The sequence below is a fragment of the Nicotiana tabacum genome, chromosome 19 (assembly GCF_000715075.1).
Source record: "Nicotiana tabacum cultivar K326 chromosome 19, ASM71507v2, whole genome shotgun sequence".
Lineage (NCBI taxonomy): Eukaryota > Viridiplantae > Streptophyta > Magnoliopsida > Solanales > Solanaceae > Nicotiana > Nicotiana tabacum.
Window position 1 is genome coordinate 925250 of NC_134098.1, and position 21589 is coordinate 946838.

A 21589-nucleotide genomic window follows, 5' to 3' on the forward strand; every position below is an offset into this window, starting at 1 on the left:
GGGCGTGGTTGACGAGGTTAAAAGCAGTTAAAACCTACCTACCAAAATCACCACTTTTCCCATTTCACTTTCTTTTGCCTCACTGTTAAATCTATTTTTAGCAATTTTACTCACAAAGAATTTACAGTAACAAATCCTGATGTCAATGAACCACTGAAAAAACCCAGCAAAGATAAGGGGCATTATCAGATCTAACTTCTAAGGGACTTAGATATGGCTACAGAGAGTAAATCTAGTGTTGTAAAAGTGAAACCCAGTAGTAGTAATCAAGTTGGGTCATCTTCAAAACCCAAATTTGATTCATCTATTATCAAGAAGAAAGTTATTCAGATCTCATCTAAGCAATCTGCTGATTTAAAGGGTAAATCTGCCATTTCTGTTAAAACTGAGGTACCCATCTGCAAAAAGATCCTTCCTTTTTTTTTTTTTAATCAATGAATTAATATGAATGTTCTATGTGAATTTTTGTTATATTTGAGATGCATTTAGTTCTAATATTGAAATAACATCTGCAAAAGATCATCTTTTTATGCTACAAATATTGATATTCTTGAAAATTTGAGGTACCCATCTGCAAAAAGATCCTTGTTTTTCTTAAATCAATGAATTAATATGAATGTTCTATGTAAATTTTTGTTATATTTGAGATGCATTTAGTTCTAATATTGAAATAACATCTGCAAAAGATCATCTCATTATGCCTCAAATATTGATATTCTTGAAAATTGAGGCACCCATCTGCAAAAAGATCATTGTTTTTTTAAAAAAAAAATCAATTAATTAATATGATTGTTCTATGTGATTTTTTGTTATATTTGAGATGCATTTAGTTCTAATATTGAGGTAACATCTGCAAAAGATCATCTTTTTATGGTTCAAATAGTGATATTCTTGAAACGTTGAGGTAAAAGATCATCTTTTTTATGCCTCAAGTTTTGATATTCTTGAAAATTTGAGGTACCCATCTGCAAAAGATCCTTGCTTTTTTTTACAATTAATCAACTAATTTCAATTCTAAACTAGTTATGATCAGTAATATGAATTTTGATATATTTGAGATGCATTTAGTTCTAATATTGGTAAATAATTTGTATATTGGTAATAGATCGGAGGTAACATTTGCAAAAGATCCTTTTTTATGCTTCAAAGTTCAAATTTTGATATTCTTGAAGCATTGAGGTAAAAGATCGTATTTTTATGCCTTACATTTTGATTTTCTTGAAAATTTGAGGTTAAAGATCATCTTTTTATGCCTCAAATTTTGATATTCTCCTCTCGTTGTTGTATGGTTTCTTTATTATTGTGATTTGGATGTGTGAGGTTTCTTGTTGATTTGTTTTCCATGTTGACATGATATTGTGTGCTGTCTGAATAGGGTTAAATTTAAATACATATGTGACTTAAGAAAGTTATTATGTGAATGAACCATGATTTAAGTGTTTAAACTGATAATCTGAGAATATAACCATGAAATTAAGGCTCTATAGAAGTTGATGACCGAAGCTTATTCAGCTTTTGATTTTTATGGCCTTGATTAGTTCTTTGAATCCTTGTTGTCCAAGTAAAGGTGAAAGGAAAGACAACCTCAAGTTCATCCAAGACTGTCACAAAAACGCAAACCAAAACTCGAGTGAAGAAAGTTTATTCCTTGGCTGGCCAGAAGTATGATGTCCCTGAAGAGGTGATAGATCGATTGATTTGCTCGTTATTTTCTTCATGATCTGTTAAATGTTTCATTATGATGGAAACCCGAAGTGACTTGTCCACTCTTTTGATTTTGTATGTACTCTTCAACAGCGAGAACCGTTAAGGTTATTCTATGAATCATTGTCAAAGCAGATACCTTCAAGTGAAATGGCAGAGTTCTGGTGAGTTTTCTTGACAATTATATCTGCATCTTTTACTTTTAGAAGGAACAAAAACTTGTCTAGGGACCTGACGTGTATAAGTTATATTACACTTGTATAGGAATCAATTAATTACCTCTCATATCAGAATCTTGCCATTACCCATTTTGTTGGGGAGGTAGTGAAAGGTCGCGTAGAAGACTCGGAGTACGAACGAGGTTTGTTTTGAAGGCAAGGAAGACTAGCATTTGCAGTAATTTTAATATAAGAAAGCCTATACATTAAAATCCTTACTTCAATGCTATAGGATGATCCCCCACCAAAATCACCTTAAATCCGTAGCTCAAAGTCTCAAAAATGGAGTTAGAACTCTAAAATTTGTGAAATCAGATCTTTTTTACTCAGGGGTTTTGCTGCAGTTGCGGTGCCCTTGCCATGATCGCAGTATAACTGGACTTCCTGAACCTGGGCCGGATCCAACTTTGCTGCGACATGGACACCCTTCCATTTCCGTGCCATGTTTTGCTGCGATCACGGGCTACCAATCGCAGTCGCGCTACACCTGGCTTTTACATTTCTCTCTTTGTTTCATTGCAGCATTACTGTTTTCTGGTACCACACGAGAATCTTCTGTCTCCAACACCCCCACCCTCCCCACTCGAGAGGGGGAGGGGGCTGAAATCCAACCATCCACACAAGTCATAAATAGTTGTATAAACTTATTAGCATGCTCAAATGCAGTTTAGAACACTAATAGCCAAAATGAGGGGTCGGGATGTTACATCAACTCGGACTTTTAAAACAATATTCTGAGCCTCGGGGTGTTACATCAACTCGGACTTTTAAAACAATATTCTGAGCCTCGGGGTGTTACATCAACTCGGACTTTTTAAACAATAACCTCAGCTTATACTGCACATGAGTTGTGTATCTAACTGGTGGATTTAACATTAAAATCTTAACATTGCTGTTATGTTTAAATTTAAGTAAAATCTCTCAAAGAATGCTTTCTTTTCCAACTTACCATTTTATTGATAGGAAAAACCTAATTTACACGTAAATAAGTATGATGAACGGGACTTAATAACTTCTTCTAAATTGGATATACATTCACTTATACCTACCTGAAGCATATTGCTGAAATTATCCATGGAAATTTAGTTCGTGCATTGTGAAGGTCTTCCTTCATTATCTGTCACAAGACAAGACATTGGCATTATATTTAGCATTTGCCATGAACAGAAGCGTGCTATCACAGTAAAGCTATGTGCTTATAGTGCCCTGTAAAAATAATAAAACAATGAGGATCTTCAATGACAATCCATAGGTTATATCCTAAAATCTCATGACACATACTCAAAAATCACATGCTACTAAGCGTCTTCTTCCGGGGGTCTGTTAAGTTTTCATTTCACTAAAATGTTTTAACTCTGGAGGTCGAGTATCTTCTTCTTTTTTTGAAATAAAAATTGTACTACGAGCTATTTTGCTCGGACTCTCCGAAAATGTTGTCTGGTGTGTATAGGATCCTCCAAAAATAGTGCATTTTTAAAGGATCCGACACGGGTGCGGCAACATTTTGGACGCAACATAGGCTACGAGTTAGAAGTGGTTGTTGGTTCTTATATTGCTCCTCAATAAATAAGGTCAAGGTCCATTTAATATGTGCAATTGGGTCTAACTCGATTTTCCATCATCATCTACTGTGGGGTGTGGATCAAATTTGTGAACTTTGTTAGGTATTTTTTCTTGGAGAATAAATTAAGATTTGGGCAAGTTAGCTAGCAGAGTAATGAACTGATAAGGTTTATATTTTCTGGTGAAGAAGGCACAAATGTACATTTAGACAAATGATCTTAAGGTAGAGATAATTACCATAATATTCTGCATCGACCAATAAGCTAAGTGAAAGGAACAATTTATTGTTTGTTAAAATGAGACACTTGAGGCTTTCTTCATTCGATATAGCCTCAAATGCTTGCCCGATTCGATGTTTGTTTGTGTTTCTAAATGACTGGTATTTAGCTCTGCTCGGCATCAACAACTATATCTTTTGCATTATAGCCATTATATATTCTCAAACATGATTTCTTTTAGACTCCTGAAACTCTCATTTACCTGTATTAATTGAGAGAAACGAGTAAAGCGGGAAAGCTATCATTTTTTGTTTTTATGCATTTTGCTTAGCTAACGTTTGACTGAAAGAGAAAACTATCTGGTCCTAATATACAAGGATGTGTACCCCGCCTCTTTAAGTATTATGCGGCATTTCACCATATTTTCCTTAGCGCTTTAGCATCTCAGCCCTTCTACTTTGTTCTCTTTTACACGAAAATATCATCATATCTTCAACATGGCCAATGACTTCAGTAAGATGGCAGTATCTTTCCAATAAGCTGGATTCTTTTAATCAAAAGTAGCAATTAGCTGCAAACATCCCAGAAAAGTCAGGTGTTTGGTTGCACATCCTTTAATGCACTAGGAACTCTCTACATAAGAGCCTTGTCGCTTCAGTCTCCAGAACTATGCTATGATTTCCTCATTCCATAATTAGTGGAATGAGGAAAGGCATTTGTCATCCTTTAAGATCCTTCTTTCGATGTGTGACTATCTACATCCTATTAACTGCTATTATTCTACTTGGGATCATGTTGAGCATAGGTCTTCTTGTCATAAAAAGAAAAGAAGGGCTTGGGCGTTCTCTTTACCAATTATCGTGATAGCATTTACGTCAAATTTGTATGTGTGATTGTGGTCTCAAATAAATGCATAGAAGTTATGACAAGTTTCTGACAAAACCAGGTTAGTATGAGTAATGAAACAAAAAGGGGATTGTATACATGAGTGCCTCTATTCTCACCATTGTTAGTTGACCTTGAGTTTTCATAGGAAAGAAAAAAGAAAAAAATTAACCGTTTGTTCACTGATCATGTATTTGTTATCAGACGTTGGCATATCGGAGATACGATATTTTCTCAAGGATAATGAATTGCTTTTTTTAATATGTTTTTTGGTACATAAATCTATAGGTTGTTTGACTGCTTAATTTAGCATGTGCTTTCGCTTGGTTTCCTGATTGGTTTGCTTGTCATTGCCCCCTCCCTTTATCTTTCCTGAGCCGAGGGTCTACCGGAAACAACTTCTCTGCCTTCTTAAAGGTAGGGGTAAGGTCTGCGTACACACTACCCTCTCCAGACTCTATTTGTGGGAATATACTGTGTTTGTTGTTGTTGTTGCTCCTTCCATTTTCTTAATGGAGTTGAAACACGACTAAGGCATGCACATGCAGGTTGATGGAGCATGGTCTGTTGTCACCAGAGAGATCAAAGAAGGCATTCGAGAAAAAACAGAGAAAGCAAAAGCAAATCCGCATGGGGATTCCTATTAAATCTCCTCCTCCACGGCCATTGTTAAACAAAGCTGAGAGTTCAAAGAAGCAACAACAAGTATCAAAGAACGGTGATGTAAAGGCGAAGAAACGACTAAAATCTGATAGCAGCGACGACGATGATGATTTCATTCTGAGTCCAAAGAGAAGAAAAGGGTAAAAAGAATGCTCCTAATACTGCAATCTTGTATGTATTTGAAAGATATTTGGTCAATTAGATTTAGTTAACTTTAGACTGAGGAGCCAGCCATTCTTCATTTTCTTTATCATTGGAAATGATTAATCAAATAAAAGATACAATTGGCCAACCTGTACACAGTGAAACTATAGTTGTACTTTATAGAACCACAGTTTACTGTTTAATGTAATACTATTTGCTTAGTCTTTTTGATATTAGAAGATAATTCCAAAAATTCAGTTCCTTTGTGGTTTCTTATTTTCTGTTTTTCTTTGTGGTTTCTCATGAGATTAGGTTCCAACATAAAAGGTAACTTATCCACCTTTTATGTGGGACAGTGGCGGATCCGGAGCATGAGATACGGATTCACGGAAACCTAGTAGCTTTTCTTTAGACCTTGTATATATATTAAAAAAATTCACTAAATATCTATAAATATTTCTATGTGAGCCTATTATTATTGTATATTAACTTGAGGTCACTGTAGGGACTCATAAACTTCAAATTCTGGATCCGTCTCTAATGGAGTATCAAGATTTTGGTATAAAATAATGCCAGCTTTAGTTAATACCTTCAGCTAAATACGGAACAAATTTAATCCCAGAATTTATACCGTGATAACCCACCTTAGCCCTGGAACCAAAGGGGCCCCTAACAACATATACTAGAGTCCATTAGGTGAAGTATTGTTTGTAGAGTAGATCAAGAAACAAGGGTAATTTTCTGAGATATACTGCAACTGAATTGTCCGAGTAATGCAGATGGTCTGTTCAGCTTATTTCTGATCTTTTTCTAAAGCCTTCTTGGTCATTTTGATGAGCAAGGTTGTTGCATCATGACTTGGCACTTGTGTTATATTGGACATTTTGTTCATGGGAAGTTGCAACGAAGCGTTTAATACGTCTTTTTGCTTTTGGCATTTGGTATTCAAAATTTATTGGGCCGACTAGTTCAGATTTGCATCGAATTGTGCTATGCGCCTAGCCCCTATAGAGCGAAAGAGCTTCTTGGTGATCCCTACGTTGGAGCACGTCCGGTTGTTAATTACTCCTCGTGCCATTGCCACCCTTTCTAGGACCGACCAACACCTCCTCTGTACAGGTACTTACGTGGTGTAGTCTCGGTTACACATTCGACATAACGTTTGGGCTCATGTGCTTTCTAGAACCAAAGGTATTCGAGCGTGCTGCGTAAGATTGGATGAATCTATTAAGAGAGGTAAAGTGCTCCCTATTAAGAATTTCTTTCATTTTTCGGATTCTGAATTCACATGCCTTTAATACTCAATGGCAAGGATAGTTACTACCACATGCCTTTAATACTCAATGACAAACACAGCTAATAACATGTAACACCATACTATTATCAAGGTGTGCATTGGAAGCACATTGAATAGAATGAGTATCTCAGTCTTGGCACTAGCCATAGCAGATGTTGCAGAGCTTTGATTATAATGCAAAATGGCATAAGGTTCATGAACCCGTAAATTTTAGTCTAGACTTGGATTTATCTGTGTAAAATCCACCGGAATTGCTGAAAATACCGAACTATATGAACCAAATAACTCAAACAAAGTGATGCTTCAGTAGTTGGAACTCAGTCCTGAATTCAACAACAACAATAACAGACCCAGTGTAATCTCACAAGTGGGGTCTGGGAAGGGTAGTATGTATACAGACCTTACCCCTACCTTCAAGAAGGCAGAGAGGTTGTTTCCAGAAGACCCTCGGCTTAAGAAAGATAAAAGAAAGGGCAGCAACAAGCGCACCAATTAGAAAACCGAAGCAAAAATACAAAGATAGAAAACTAAAACTGAGTATTGCAATGAGAAGGCCGGAACGAAAGCAACAACAAGTAATCACATAAGTCAAGCACCTGAGTCCTGAACCCATAGAATTAAAATTCTGAATCCGCTTCTGCGTATTGGAAGCTCATTGAATAGCATGAGTATCTCAGTATTAGCACTAGCCAGTAGCAGTAGCAGAGCTTTGATTATAATGCAAAATACACCATAAGGTTCATGAACCTGAATTTCAGACGATTGACATGTGAATGGAGCAGAAGAAATGGAGGATCATCTCGAAGTTGACATTATATTAGATTGTCAGGTGCCTGTGCCTAACTAGCTCGTTTCCCAAAAACAGGAAGAAGAAGGTCTTCGAATTGGCTAGAAGGTCATTTAATTTAAGGATCGTTTAGTATATAGTCTAGCTAGTTATGTCGAGATTATAATGCAATGAATTGCAGGAGTTATCACATGTCGAGAAAAAAAAATTAAATACAAAAAATTATTATGTGACGAATAATTATAATGTAGGTATTATTAATTATGCGATGAATGATAACGCAGGGATATTGCTTAATTTAAAGGCATCTTTGTTTGTGATAAGAGTATTTTTCGAATAAAATAATACATCGATTCTCATATAAGTTATGCCAATATAATGTATGATTTTCGGTATTAAATTTCGCATAATTTATACAAAGTTTAATACCAAATTTTAATGTTACGTTGCGTTAATTAATTATATGAAGATTATGTTAGTTATAAAATATTAATATTGATACCATACATCGTACAAGTTATACAAAAGTTTATACGAGTAAGTATCGAACATTACATGAGAAACTAATAAAAAAAAAGTTAGCTGTGTCTTATTTTGTGTAACGCATGCATGCAGTGACCATAACCCCCTACACAGTGACCAATGAAAATTGTAAAGAAGGTGGTAAAGTAGCACTTTTAATATATTTGGTCTGGTAAAAATAATTACAGTCATTGATAAATATATAAAAGATATATATTGATTATGTATAAAATACATATATTATATGTATATCATATATCAATATACAAAAATTATATATATTGCCTGCTTTGAGTGACGACTATATTCGGGGGCGTATGTAGCACGTAAGTGACGGGTTCAATTGAACCCGTAACTTTTGATGCAGAACATAAATTAATGTGTAAAAATCTTCTTAAATTGCAACAAATAGTATAGATGAACCCATAACTTTAAGAATATATTGGGTTTAATACTAAAAATCTTAACGATTGAACCCATAAAATTTCGATATATTGGATAAAAATCTCAGCAAAAAGTCACCGGTTTTGGCCCTCCCTTGCTTAACTTCTTGCATGTATTAAAAATTGGCAATGCATCTAATCAGGAGAGAAAAAGTGAATTACATTGCATGGCTAGCATTTAAAGTGTACCATTACCGTATTTATTTGATAGACATGGGATAAACTGTCATTTCTTGATATTTGGAACAAATAGAATAATTTTGACGAGGATAACGTATTACTTTAAGAAAGCGAAAAAATATATTTTAAAACCGCCCCAATATTTTACTCTTAATTTATTTCCTTAGTTAGCCTACTCAATGAGAATTTGAATTGATCACTACTTCAAGCGATAATAAGTGATTTTAAATTTAATATTTATATATATTTAATAAAAAATTTTAACACAAATATATTATTTAAACAAAAACTATTAAGTTTCGCCGAATAATTAATCGTACTTCTAGACCGGTACGTGATTACTACTTGAAGTTGAAAGGTTGAAATTGATGGGATTGCTAGCAGCCTAGCAAAACAGGGGTAGAATCGAATCCAAATTTTAAATTTATGAGTTTTTATATCGATCTTAAACTAATATTATAATAATAATATAGCCAATATTTATAGATAATTAGCAGCTTTCTTAATATACGTATTGAATCCGAGCATAAGTAACAACAGTACAAAAAACTGAAAACTTTGACCAGGCGTTTTCGACGAAATTCGTCAAAAATATGACAAAAATTCCATCGGCAACCGCATGGACGGGTCATATTTTTATTTTTTATAGTGTTATTGGGTTCACGTAAATTCATAACTAACATCGTAAATTCGCCACTTACAGGAGTATAATATAGTCACCCATTCAGGGGACGAGTTAGTGTGTAGGTTATGAGTTCGGTCAAACTCAATAATTTTGGTTATTTTAAGAAATTTATTGGATATGTACAAAATTATTAATTTAGAACTCATAACTTAAAAGAATTAGTACAGAGGCAGATCCAGGATTTAATATTTATGGGTTCCTGCAACGAACTCGAGTAAATTTTTAATAGTAACTGGGTTCACGTTCAAACATTTATACATTTACACTATGTGGACAAAATCTACTAGGTTCACGTGAACCCGTAGGTCGGGAGGTGGATCCGTACCTGGAATTAAAATCTCGAAACCATAAACTTCAAATTCTGACTTCGCCCCTTCATTTCTTCCCTGGGTCCCTCCCCCCTCCACCCCACACCCCTTTGTCCACCCTTCCCTCCTTCCATAAGTATTGCAGTTGACTGATATAAAAATAAAAACCAAAACCAAAACTTGTTCTTGAATGAAATTTCTTTCTTTCATTCTGCATTCTTTATGCTCTTCTATATATAGCTTATTTTTGTTTATTCCTTTCAAGAAAATGGAAGCAAAGAAGATAAAAAGAATTCGAGAGAGTAGCAAACACCAGGTATATCGAGGTGTTCGTATGAGAAATTGGGGAAAATGGGTTTCAGAAATACGAGAACCACGTAAAAAATCCAGAATTTGGCTTGGAACTTTCCCTAACCCAGAAATGGCTGCTCGAGCTCATGATGTTGGTGCTTTAGCCATCAAAGGTAATTAGTCACAGGTTTGAGCCGTAGAAACACCTTATCGCAAAAATGTAGGGTAAGACTGCGTATAATAGACTCTGATGGTCCGGCGCTTCACAGGACCCCGCGTATAGCGGAAGTTTAGTGCACCGCCCTTTTATTTCTTAAATATTTACTCTCTCCGTTCACTTTTACTTGTTTACTGTACTAAAAATATATTTTTACTTTTATTTGTCAATTTTAATAAATTAAAATAAAGACAATTTTTTTTTTCTTGTTTTACCCTTATTATTAACTAATTATTTCTCAAAGCTTTTTGAAATGCTAGTACTATTATAAGTAAAATTGTAAAGTATAGGTAAAGGGTTCGAATCACATCACTAGTATAATAATCCCTTCCCGTTTCCCACAACTCCTCTGTAATAAAAAATAAAAAATAAAAAAATTAACTTGCTATTTTTTACTGAACGAAAAATGGTCAAAATTTGTCCTTGTACCATTCAAAATTATGCAACTTTATTATACGTTAAGCTTTTGATCTAATATAATATTGTCCTTAATTAGAAAAAAGTCTTATTTTTGTCCCAGTCGTCTAATGGAGCTTCAATTTGAGAGTGATTTAAACTTATAATCAAAAGTTGAGAGTAAATTTAATTTTTTTTCCTCAAAAGATTTGGACACGTGGAGATCGTCTATTTCACACTGAGTTACTATATAAGGCAAGGGGAAACACGAGACGAATTGCTAAAGCAAGGATATAAACGGATCTAAAGTGCAATGAATGACAAAATTAAGCAATTTCGAATTGTACATAGAAAATTTTAAACTTGTTTCTTAATTATATGTCTTCAACATGCCATCTACGTGCGAACTTGATTCTTATATGAGTGAAACGCGTAAAATTTATTCTTTTATGTGTGTGATAATCTCACATAAAAGCTTAATTAAGTTGTTAGAACAATAACATATTATTTAATTATATTATGTCTCAACAGGTAACGGTGCAACCCTCAACTTCACACAGCTTGCAAGTTCTCTTCCAAAACCCATATCACTAACCCCCCGTGACATTCAAACAGCAGCAGCCAAAGCAGCTTCGATGCAAAACTTTGATTCTTCATGCAAAATCGATGTTTGCTCAGGGTAGACTATCTACGTCACACCAGTTGCAGTGCGACCATACGTGAATGCGAGATATTTCGTATACCGAGCTGTTCTTTATCATCATCTCTGTCAACTTCTTCTTCTTTCAACTTCTTCTTCTTTGTTAGCAATAGATTCAGCAATGGCAGATTTGGGGACAACGTCCGAGGAATTAACACAAATCATTGAGTTGCCTAGATTGGGAACTAGTTTTGATGACACGTTCGATTTGAAAAATGATTTTATGTGTGCTGACTATCCTTCTCCAATATGGTTGAGCTGTGAAGATGAATTAGGAACGATATCAAGCTGTTTTGAGCCGTCTCTACTCTGGAATTACTAATTACGTCTCTGTTTCAAATAGGTTACGTTCGGTTGTATGAATCCTTACTTTATTCTTTAAGTTAAACTACAACTAAATTATAGAAGAGTAGAATAATTTAGTATTTTTTTTTATCTTTGTTAAATATGAATCCTAATTTCCATGCATGCCGCAACGAGCCTTATGGATATATATATATCTGTTTGGTCTATGTATATGTATAGAAATCTTCAATCCTTTTTAATTTATTTTTTTCAAAAGGTACTAAAACGACATTTCATTCATTCATTGAAACTTCTTTATCCTCTCATTTGGTGATGTCCTTTAATTTACCAGTGTAAACTTTATTTTGCAATATTTCAAAATCTTATAGTGTTAGGAGCGAAAGAAATAAATGTCATAGAGTTTACCGTCAATGTAAATAATGCTAATATTATTACATGATTCAAAAATATTTATAGATAAATCGCTTTAAAATATGAAATTTATAATTTTAAAAATAAGATAAATTACTTATTATTACATTCAAAAGCTTCTGCCGCCACGAGAATGTCAACACATACCCACAAGGCGCAGCAAGTAACGATGGGTACGTAGCAAATAAATAATAATTAAGAAACTAGCTAGCTAGAACGTACAAATCCTTCTCTTGATCAAGAAATTTACGTACCCAAATACTTGAATTTCTTTTGAAATTATATACAGTAATAATCACATCCTATCCAACAACTTAAATAAGTAAACAAATTAGTACATAACGACTTTGATTGTAAAAACTACACTAATAATTAATTAATCCCTACAACGACTTTGATTTTCCTCCAATATTTCATTTACCCCACTAATATATACAGATAAATTCAAATATTTCTCTCCCTCTTCAGCCCTAACATCTTTCCAACGTGCACGACAAAGCACACAACTAATAAATCTTTTTCTACTACTTCTTTTCCATGCCATTAAACACTTTTCATGTATAGGGTTTTTACATGTCCCACAAGCAGCAACTTGTTCTTCTTTGTTCATCTCTTCCAAACACACCGGACACGTGGTCCCATCTTCGACCTGTTGAAACATAATTAAAAAATTAAAAATGTGCATTTTCTATTAAATTTTTAAATGAGTAATTGGTTAGATAATTTACAGCTTGTTTGGATGGTTATTACCTATTGTATTGTATCGTATTGTTACTTTACATACAATGTTTGTTTTGATTGTTACTTAAATTTTAGTATATCGTATTGTTAAATTCACGACGAAAAGTGTCACTTTATGGAACAACGGATTTGTTGTGATGAAGTCGTTTACTTGTTTCTTTCTCTCATCTTGATTTTATCCTTTGCGCTACTTTTTTATATAATAATTCTACTCCGTATCCTATTTTTTCTTAGTAATGTTGCAAGTTTATTCTTCATATTGTTAGTATGTGACATGATAAAATAACGACAAACGATACAACTTATCCAAATATTGTATTCATTAAACTATATAATACAATACGGTACATTGTAAAACGGCACGTAACTAACAATCCAAACAAGTTGTTAATGCTAACCTTTATTTGTATGGGCGAAGTCCTTTGGCGCCATTCTTGAGAAAACAGATGATGAAACATTCCACGTATTTTTTCGGTTGCTAATGCTTCAGTTGAAATAGGTAAGTTAAGAAGATGCTGAAGCTGACATGGCCGAAGAGTCCTTCTATAGAGACACGTGTCATCAATGGATACACCCAATACCCTAATAATTAAGCACAAATATTATAATAGGGCATTAATAATTTTAATTTAAATTTAATTCACTTATAATGTATGATGACCTATATAATTACCAAAAAATACACGGAGGAGGACATAAATCATTTCTTGCCAGGAATATATGATGAGTGAAACAAAATGCAAAGTGTAACTATTAAACTTAGAGAGGATTTGCTTATATTTAGGTTACTAATTATTTTCTGTAATTATATTTTAGGTGACTTGATAAAATATTTTATAATGTCAGTGTATAGGAAATAAACAATATTTAAATATTTCATTAAAAGAATGAGCAAAAGGATTGGAAAATTGAAGAGAGAACAAAATGCTCTCACCTAATAAGCACAAACAATATGTGTTTGCAAGGGGTGGTACGATCAGGGCAGCTGCATGAAGGGGTGGTGGAGAGAGTCACGGTGTAGACATTACACGTGGCACCTAAGACGAAAAAAGTGGCGTCACAACGGTGGAGAAGGCGGAGGTGGTGGCTGAGAGCTCGGAATATTCTATCGGCGAGGGGTTGAGTTGGCGTTAAGCGGCGGCGAGGACGGTGGTGGTGGTGGTGGTGGTCGGAAGAAGAAGAAGGGGTGGAACTAGAGCCAATGGATTCCATATTTTTGGAAAGGATAAAGTAGTTGTTATTACGATAGTTGGTTTTGGCATATTATACTGTAAATAGAAAGAGGGGATTATATTTCTTTAGGAAAAGGGAAAAGTGTGGAGCAGATTCTTTGTAGAGTTTGAAGGGATACGTGAAGGATAATTTAAGGTTTAGCATCAATGTATACCTTTGACTTGGTCTTTTCTATAAATTAGGTTACTCCTTAAGCACGTCTTATACAAATCCCAAAAGTAAAAGAAGAATCAACTCAAATTAAAAATAGAATTAAGGGCGGCTCAATAAGTTTGGTCGCCTAAAACTAAACTTTAATGATTTTTTGTTTAAAAAAAATACTACCGATATATTTTTATTTGAAGTAGATTTTTCTAGCTTTTTCATAATAAACATTTAAATAATATTTTGCATAAACCATTTAATCTCTGTTGTAACATTATTGATCATAAGTAATAGAACCCAATTCAAAAAGTTGATAACTTTATATCAGAATTGTTTTTTGATGTTTCAACATACTTGTTGCAATAACGGAAACCAGAGAAAAAAAAATGGAGTTTAAAAGTGTATTACAAATTTTTTAATGATAAATGTAATCTTTTCTTTATATAAAATATTTTATTTTTCTACTTTGAAATACTTAAAATTTTCTAAAAAAAAAGAGTTGGGGCCTCACAAGAAGAGTTGTAATGGGATGGATAAGATCTTTCCTTCCTTAACCAGAGGTATTCAGTTCGAGTATTGAGAATGAAAAAAATTCTTTCTAAGGAATAATTCTCACTTTAATGGACTTTACATGGTACAAATTCAAATTAGTCAAAGCTTCTAATCAAATACCCGTCACACCTCCTTTTCTAGGGGATATGGTAGTTTTTCCAATTAAAGTGACATTGACTCTATTTATGGTCCTCGAACACAGAAGACCGGGTAAGAAATTCTGTTAACCTGGGAGAAAGTGTGAGGCACTTTCAAGTTCCGTGGTTTTAGCACGGCCGGTTAACAATTAATACTTGACCTAATGATCTAATTTATTACATGTTTTAAACCTATTGTGCATTTTGTCTTGTACCGCTTTTAATATTTATGGAATTTATTTGAACAAGTCGCGATGTCGCGCACTCGTTATTTTTTTACATATTGCAAATCGCGCCACGTGAAACGCACCCGCGATTTATAACATATTTATTTTAATTATTTGAAGTTGTGATAAAGTCGCGTGAAATGCGCACTTGAGTTGGGATTTACGTATCATGACTATGCTACGAGAACCATACCCATAGTCATATAATTTATTAATCGCGCCTAAAGCAACTAGCACATGTTCATAATTTATTTTTCCTTACGAGTTTGAGATCTTTGTAAGGTCAAGAGCTATAAAAATCAATTGTGAAAAATGGGTCAGCTTTTGCTCTTACTAAATTGAGCCTCACAGAAACTATTTTGGCACAAATAAATTAATATTGATCGTAGTACAATTAGTTGTTTAAAACCAACTAAAAAGTAGGACGAGTTACTAGTTCACCAAGCTACTCCATTAGTCCATTGGCCATTTTCAGTAGTACATACTTCATTAAATAAACCCAACTCCCTTTAAATCTAATTAACACTCATGTCCCAACTATACAAAATGTGCTCATCAAGACATCTTTGCTTTAACATGTACAAATTATTCTATCTCAAATTTAAACAGAGAATACGTGCCTTCCTACTACTACACATGACTTTAGATTCATATAAATCAAAAATAAATATACCTTTAACCCCAAAATGCTCAACAATCAAACCAACTGATAATGAAAATTAAAACACTAACTAATCATGGAAAAAAACTAAAACACGGAATATTATGATAAAAATTCATGCCAAATAAAGTCAACAAAGAACTACCATTCAAAGAGATATGACTAGAGCATGGCAATAAACATTACTGAAATGAAAAAGAAACGGACCTTTGAGGTGAAAAACTTTCTTCACTATATTGATAAAATAATAACCTCAAGTTTGAATTAAAGAAGGAAAGTTCCGACTACAACTCGAAGGAGAACAGGACATCGAACGTAGTTTGAACAACCTCGACAGAACCGGATTCGGATGAACGAGAATCACGCTGAAAATAGACCTCGAACAGGACCTCTTTAAACCTCACGCAAACGGGAGAGCGAGGTTGGGACTTGGCTGGATTTTTATGGGTTTCAGGGTAATTTTTGGGCGGTGAAGCTGCTAGTTTTTTCGAAAGAAAGACGAAGAAAGAATGACACAAATAGAAATTCCCTTATCGTAGAAGAAGCAAAAACATTTCTCTCAAATCCCTCCCCTCTATTTGTTTCCTCTTTTCTCCTCACATTTCTCTTCTGTTTATAGAAAAAAAATTTGAAATTTTTAAGAATTTTATTTTATTTTATTATTTTTTAATTAAAAAGAATTCCATTTTTTATTTTTCTTCTTTTTAAAAAAAAATAATTTTCCACTTTCATTTAATTTATTTTTTATTTTCTCACTTTTGTTTACCTTTTTTTTATTTTTCACTTATTTTACTTTTTTTTTTAATTTCCACTTATTTTACCTTTTTTTTTTTTTTTAATTTCCACTTATTTTACCTTTCTTTTTTTTTTAATTTCCACTCTCTTTTACTTTATGTTAAAAAAAATAATTTCAGCTACTTTTACTTTTATTTTTTAATTCCAACTTTCTTTTACTTTTCATTTTTTAAATTTTCACATTCTTTTACTTTTATTTTTTTAAATTTTCTGCTTTCTTTTACTTTTTTAAAAACTTTTACTTTTTAATTCTATACTTCTACTTTTTTCCATTTTTTATTCAAATCCGAATTTTTTTTTAAAAATATATAATTAATTTTTTTCGGGTTTTTAATTTATTATATTTTAAAATAAAGATAAAAATAAAAATAAAAATAATATTAATAGTAATAATTGACCTTTTAAATTATTTTTAATTTTTACCCTATATATAAAAAAATATAACAAAGCTAAAAAATATATATTATATTTCTAAAAATATTTACATAGTAGAAGGTGATAAAAATTTAAATATAGTCAAAAATTAGGTGCTCACAATACCGAATCGAATAGGAATTAGAAAACATATTTGGGGCCTCTAAAATTCTGGGGTTTAAAGCCCCCGCTTTAGTGGTTTCACCCTTTGGCCGCCCCTAAATAGAACAGATATATAATATATGTAATAATCGCCTAGCAATTTTTATTTAAATTAAAAATAGCTGACTGATGTATAATATATGTGTAATTCATAAATAATATATGTATAACCGTATATAATCATTGAATAATTTATATATACCGACAAAAAAAAAATAAAACCGGTCAACTATTTTGGTAAGATTTCTAATTGAGACAATGATAAAACTTGTACCTTTTCTTGTTACCAAAGAATACAGGGGTTAATTAAGGAAGGGGAATCGTATGGGGATGAACGTATGAGAATAATAGTAGAAGAAACAGGGGGCTGAAGTTTTGGGGGCAAAACACCATAAACTAAAGTTGTGGGTAATTTATGTCATTTGATAAAACAAAACGGATATTCACATACATATTAACAGTGAAACATTAAATTAAGGGTTAATTTCATAGACCCTCCCTCAGGTTTGGCCTCGTTACAGTCACTTTCCTTGTGGTTTACGATATTACGCATACCTCCTTTATTTTAATTTTTTTGTAACAATTCTCTAAACTTATTTATTATTAATTCCTAAAACTTGTAATATGGCTAATTTACCCCTTTTTAATATAATCTTCTCTTTAATTAAGTTTTCAAACATCTTTTCTAACCCCAGTCCGTTTCTATCCCACAGGTTCTCTCAACACCAAGAATCTTGAAAAGCAAACTTCAAAAGCCAATTGAAGTATCCAAACGTTTTGGCCCGCCATCTCTTGCCATGGATATTGGAGTATGGAGATTATAAGAATATCCCTAAATAGCAAATTAGGGATCATATGGCCAAATTAAGGATTTGATACTGTGAGAGAGTAGACATCCAAAGGGTGATGATGCTAAGGAGGAATTTTGGGCAAATTTGAAGTATTTATATTTTTTGGTGTTAAAAGAGTGGAGATGAATTGACAGGATTTCGAGTCTTTGACTTATTCATGATTAGGTTAAGCTAACGATCTACCATTAAAGTATGTGGTGTAGCGGATGAAGCTGCTTTTCTCTTAACCAGAGGTCTCGAGTTCGAGCTCTTGATATGAAAAAATTATTGGTAGGGAGCGATTCCCCCGAATGGGGTCCCACGCGGCGCGAATTCAGATATAGTCGGACTCCAATGCGAATGACATACACTGGGCGAGAAACCAAAAAATAAAAGTTAAGCTAACGATCTTAATGGTTTTATTGGCTTCTATTTCTTCAATCAATGGATTAGTATAACTTTGTCCTCGCATTGCATCGCCATAGGACCATTTTAAGCATGAACAAGAGATTCTCGGTTCAAGAGATTTCTCTTGCAAAATAATTTTTTCAAAAAAGATGTTAGTAAAATTAATTAAGAGAAGAGTATATTAGAAAAGGGCCCATTAGTCATATCATAATTCATAAAAATTAATAATAAATGGCTTTAGAGAATTGTTACAAAAAAAAAATTAAAATGAGGGAGGTATGCGTAATATCGTAAACCACAAGGGAGATACTGTAATGAGGCCAAACCTGAGGGGAGGTCTCTGAAATTAACCCTTAAATTAAAGAATCAATTACTTAAATAGTCACTCAAATTTCAAGTGTAGTCATATTTTTTTCGTTTGTAACAGAAATGTCACTTAATTATGTCTATAGTTATCAGAAGGTCCCTAGACCAGATTTCTCAAACTTTTGATTGTCAGATACCTATTTTACCCTCTAAATTCAACTTTTATTTTATTTTTTTTTACTTTTTAAATATTAATAATTTTTTCTTTTAATCTACATTATAGACTTCAAGACTTTGTTGGATAAAATGGTTGGTAGGATAATCTCTTAGACTTCAAGACTATTGTCTTATGCTGGGATATTATAGTTAATAAAGTTTGCTATTTTCCATACAAATATATTGGTCCCAATTGTTTTTGCTGCCTAAGAAACTTGTCTATATGATTGAGCAAATCTGTAGAACCTTTCTGTGGGCAGGGAATGTAGATGTTTCTAAAAAGGCCTTATTAGGAAAAGATTTGCATGCCTAAAGCTGCAGGTGGGATGAACATTCTGAACATACACGTGGAATAAAGCGGCATTGTGCAAATTGCTCTGGAAGTTATGTAAAAAGAAAGATATCCTTTGGGCCAAGTGGATTCATATGTATAATGGGAAAGGGGAGTCAATGTGGGATAAAATACCTAAACAAGTATGTTGGATGATACCGAAGGTATTCAAAGCCAAACTCTACATTGAAGAAGCTGGAATGACTAAAGAAGATCTCCTTTCATGTGATTCTTTCTCCACCAAGAAGATTTATCAACAATTGCTTGGCCAGTTGTCACGTCCTTAGTAGGCGTTTGGATATAAGAATTGTAAAATTCGAAAAAATGGTGAAAAAAATTTTCAAGTGAAAATGGTATTTGAAATTTAGAGTTGTGTTTGGACATAAATTTCAGTTTAGGTTATTTTTGATGTTTTGTGAATGATTTGAGTGAAAATTTTGAAAAATAACTTTTTGCAGTTTTTCAAATAAATTTTATGAACGCTGATTTCGAAAAAAAGTAAAAAAAAATTGGAAAAATCTTCAACCAAATTTTATGTCCAAACGGGCTATTAGTCTTCAACTAAGCGCACGTGCGGCACTTGACAACTTGCTCACGTTCTTGCTGTGCCAAGTCAGTCTTACTACACTAAAGATCGCTAAGGGAATGTTAAAACACAAGAGAATTGCCAAAGGAAGCTTTTGTATTAGAGAAAACTTGATTGTTTTGCTTGATGAATTACAAATGAATAGCCCCATTTATTTACTAGTCTCCTAGGGGCTAGTGAATAGATAATAATTATTACACAAGTCCCTTATTATTTACAAGTAAGACCCCTCTCTAGAATTCTCCACATAACTAGAATCTCCAAGGACTTTCCTAGCAAATCCATAGGGTTCTAGGGTCTTCCTAAGGAAACCTCTATATTTCTCTAGTACTTTCCTACAAGTTCTAGCCTCTTTCCTATGTAAGCTTTCCATATGGCAAAAATATACGCCAAGTGGCACCTACGTGGCATGATGATGTGGCGGGTCATGACACTCTCCACACCCAATTTTGTGCCGCCCTCGGCACAAAGTATCAACACTTACGTGCGCAACTCACCTTGGCGTCACCGGAGATCTTTGTCTTTTAGCCATGATGCCCTATGGAGCGGTTCGCCTTCCCAAGTCACAAGGTACTAGTCACCTTTCTTCTTGCCCCGTTTGTACTTTGGATGGCTAGCAATGATGGCTTCGATCCTCCGCCCATCGGATGCCTCTCCTTGCTCTTGGCCTGAATCTCCCCATGACTCAACCAAGTCTAGCAGCTTCTCAAGCATCGGGTACATGCTTGCACTCCCTATTTGGCTGCCCTCCGTGGTCACAGTTTTACTGGCAAACTTGACCCCTCTGTTCGGTGCTTCGTCTAAGTCCGATAGAGTGCCATCACTTTGTAACTTGTCATCCTCTTCAACTATGGCCGCCCAACTTTTCTTGCTACCACCACGCTCCATTTGCATGGCGCCAAGATAGGCTTTGGAATCCTCTACCTTCGGCTTAGATTCCAAGAGCATCCCCTCAATGCAGGCGGTTTCTCCTGTATCACCCTTATGTGCCTGAGCAAAGTTCTCGATCATCGCTGCAAGCTTCCCCAACTCTGGGCATTCACTTGCCCGATGTGATCCTTTACAGAAGTAGCACCCTTCCTTAGGCACGTACTCGCTACCGTTTTCCGGCCCCTTGCCGTTTCTCTTGGACCCATGTCCGTTATGGTACGGCCCCTTGCTATTGCCCTTGTATACCTCGGCTATGCATTTTCCGTTGTCCTTGTCATGATCTCCCCTAACTCTTTCGGCATTGCCTTCTTTGGACTTGGCAGGCTCCATCTTGAAGTCAACGAGCGACTCGGCTACCCTTATGGCATCGTCCATGTTCGCTACTTGATGCCTTTTTAACTCCTTCTTTACCCAATTTTGCAACTCATCCATGAAGTAGAATAAGGAATCTTCCTCGGATAATGATGTGATTTGCAACATTAAGGTAGTGAACTCGCGTACATACTCCCGAATAGTGGTCATCTGTCGGAGCTCCCTTAGCTTTCGCCTAGCCTCGTACACCACATTCATCGGGTAGAATTGCTTCTTCAACTGCTCCAATGACTCAACCTTGTATAGCCCCTTCTCCGTGTCAGTACACTTTCGACGCCACCATAACGTGGCAACCTCGGTCAAGTACATTGAGGCGTTGCGTACCTTAACAACTTCGCCATCCTCCTTGACTACCTCAAAGTACTTGTCCATCCTCCAATGTAAGTCTGCCACCTCGTGTGCGACCTGTGCACCGCCATACTGCTTTTTGTTAGGACCTTCACATTGGTCCCTTTTGCAAGTACCACGCCCTTGGTAATTCCAACCATGATTCCCTACAAAGCTTCCTTCTAGCAATCTCTTATATTCTTTCTAACATTCCTTTAGTCATAACCTTTGCTATGATACCACATTGTCACGTCCTTAGTCTTCAACTAAGCGCACGTG

General features: G+C 34.4%; 2 protein-coding genes across 2 annotated transcripts; one reads left to right on the plus strand and one right to left on the minus strand.

Moving 5' to 3' along the window:
• Nucleotides 1-48: 48 nt before the first annotated feature.
• Nucleotides 49-5648, plus strand: LOC107819107 (uncharacterized). Its single transcript, XM_016645186.2, has 4 exons — nt 49-390; nt 1568-1681; nt 1798-1868; nt 5137-5648. Exons 1-4 carry the CDS (start codon nt 214-216, stop codon nt 5393-5395), a joined length of 621 nt encoding a protein of 206 aa, XP_016500672.1. The 5' UTR covers nt 49-213; the 3' UTR covers nt 5396-5648.
• A 6540-nt stretch (nt 5649-12188) lies between these two features.
• LOC107819109 (uncharacterized) lies at nt 12189-13990 on the minus strand. The gene is made up of 3 exons (XM_016645191.2): nt 13614-13990; nt 13078-13261; nt 12189-12587 (listed from the first exon to the last, which is right to left on the minus strand). The coding sequence occupies exons 1-3, from the start codon at nt 13889-13891 to the stop codon at nt 12315-12317; spliced, it is 735 nt and encodes a 244-aa protein (XP_016500677.1). The 5' UTR covers nt 13892-13990; the 3' UTR covers nt 12189-12314.
• Nucleotides 13991-21589: the final 7599 nt, after the last annotated feature.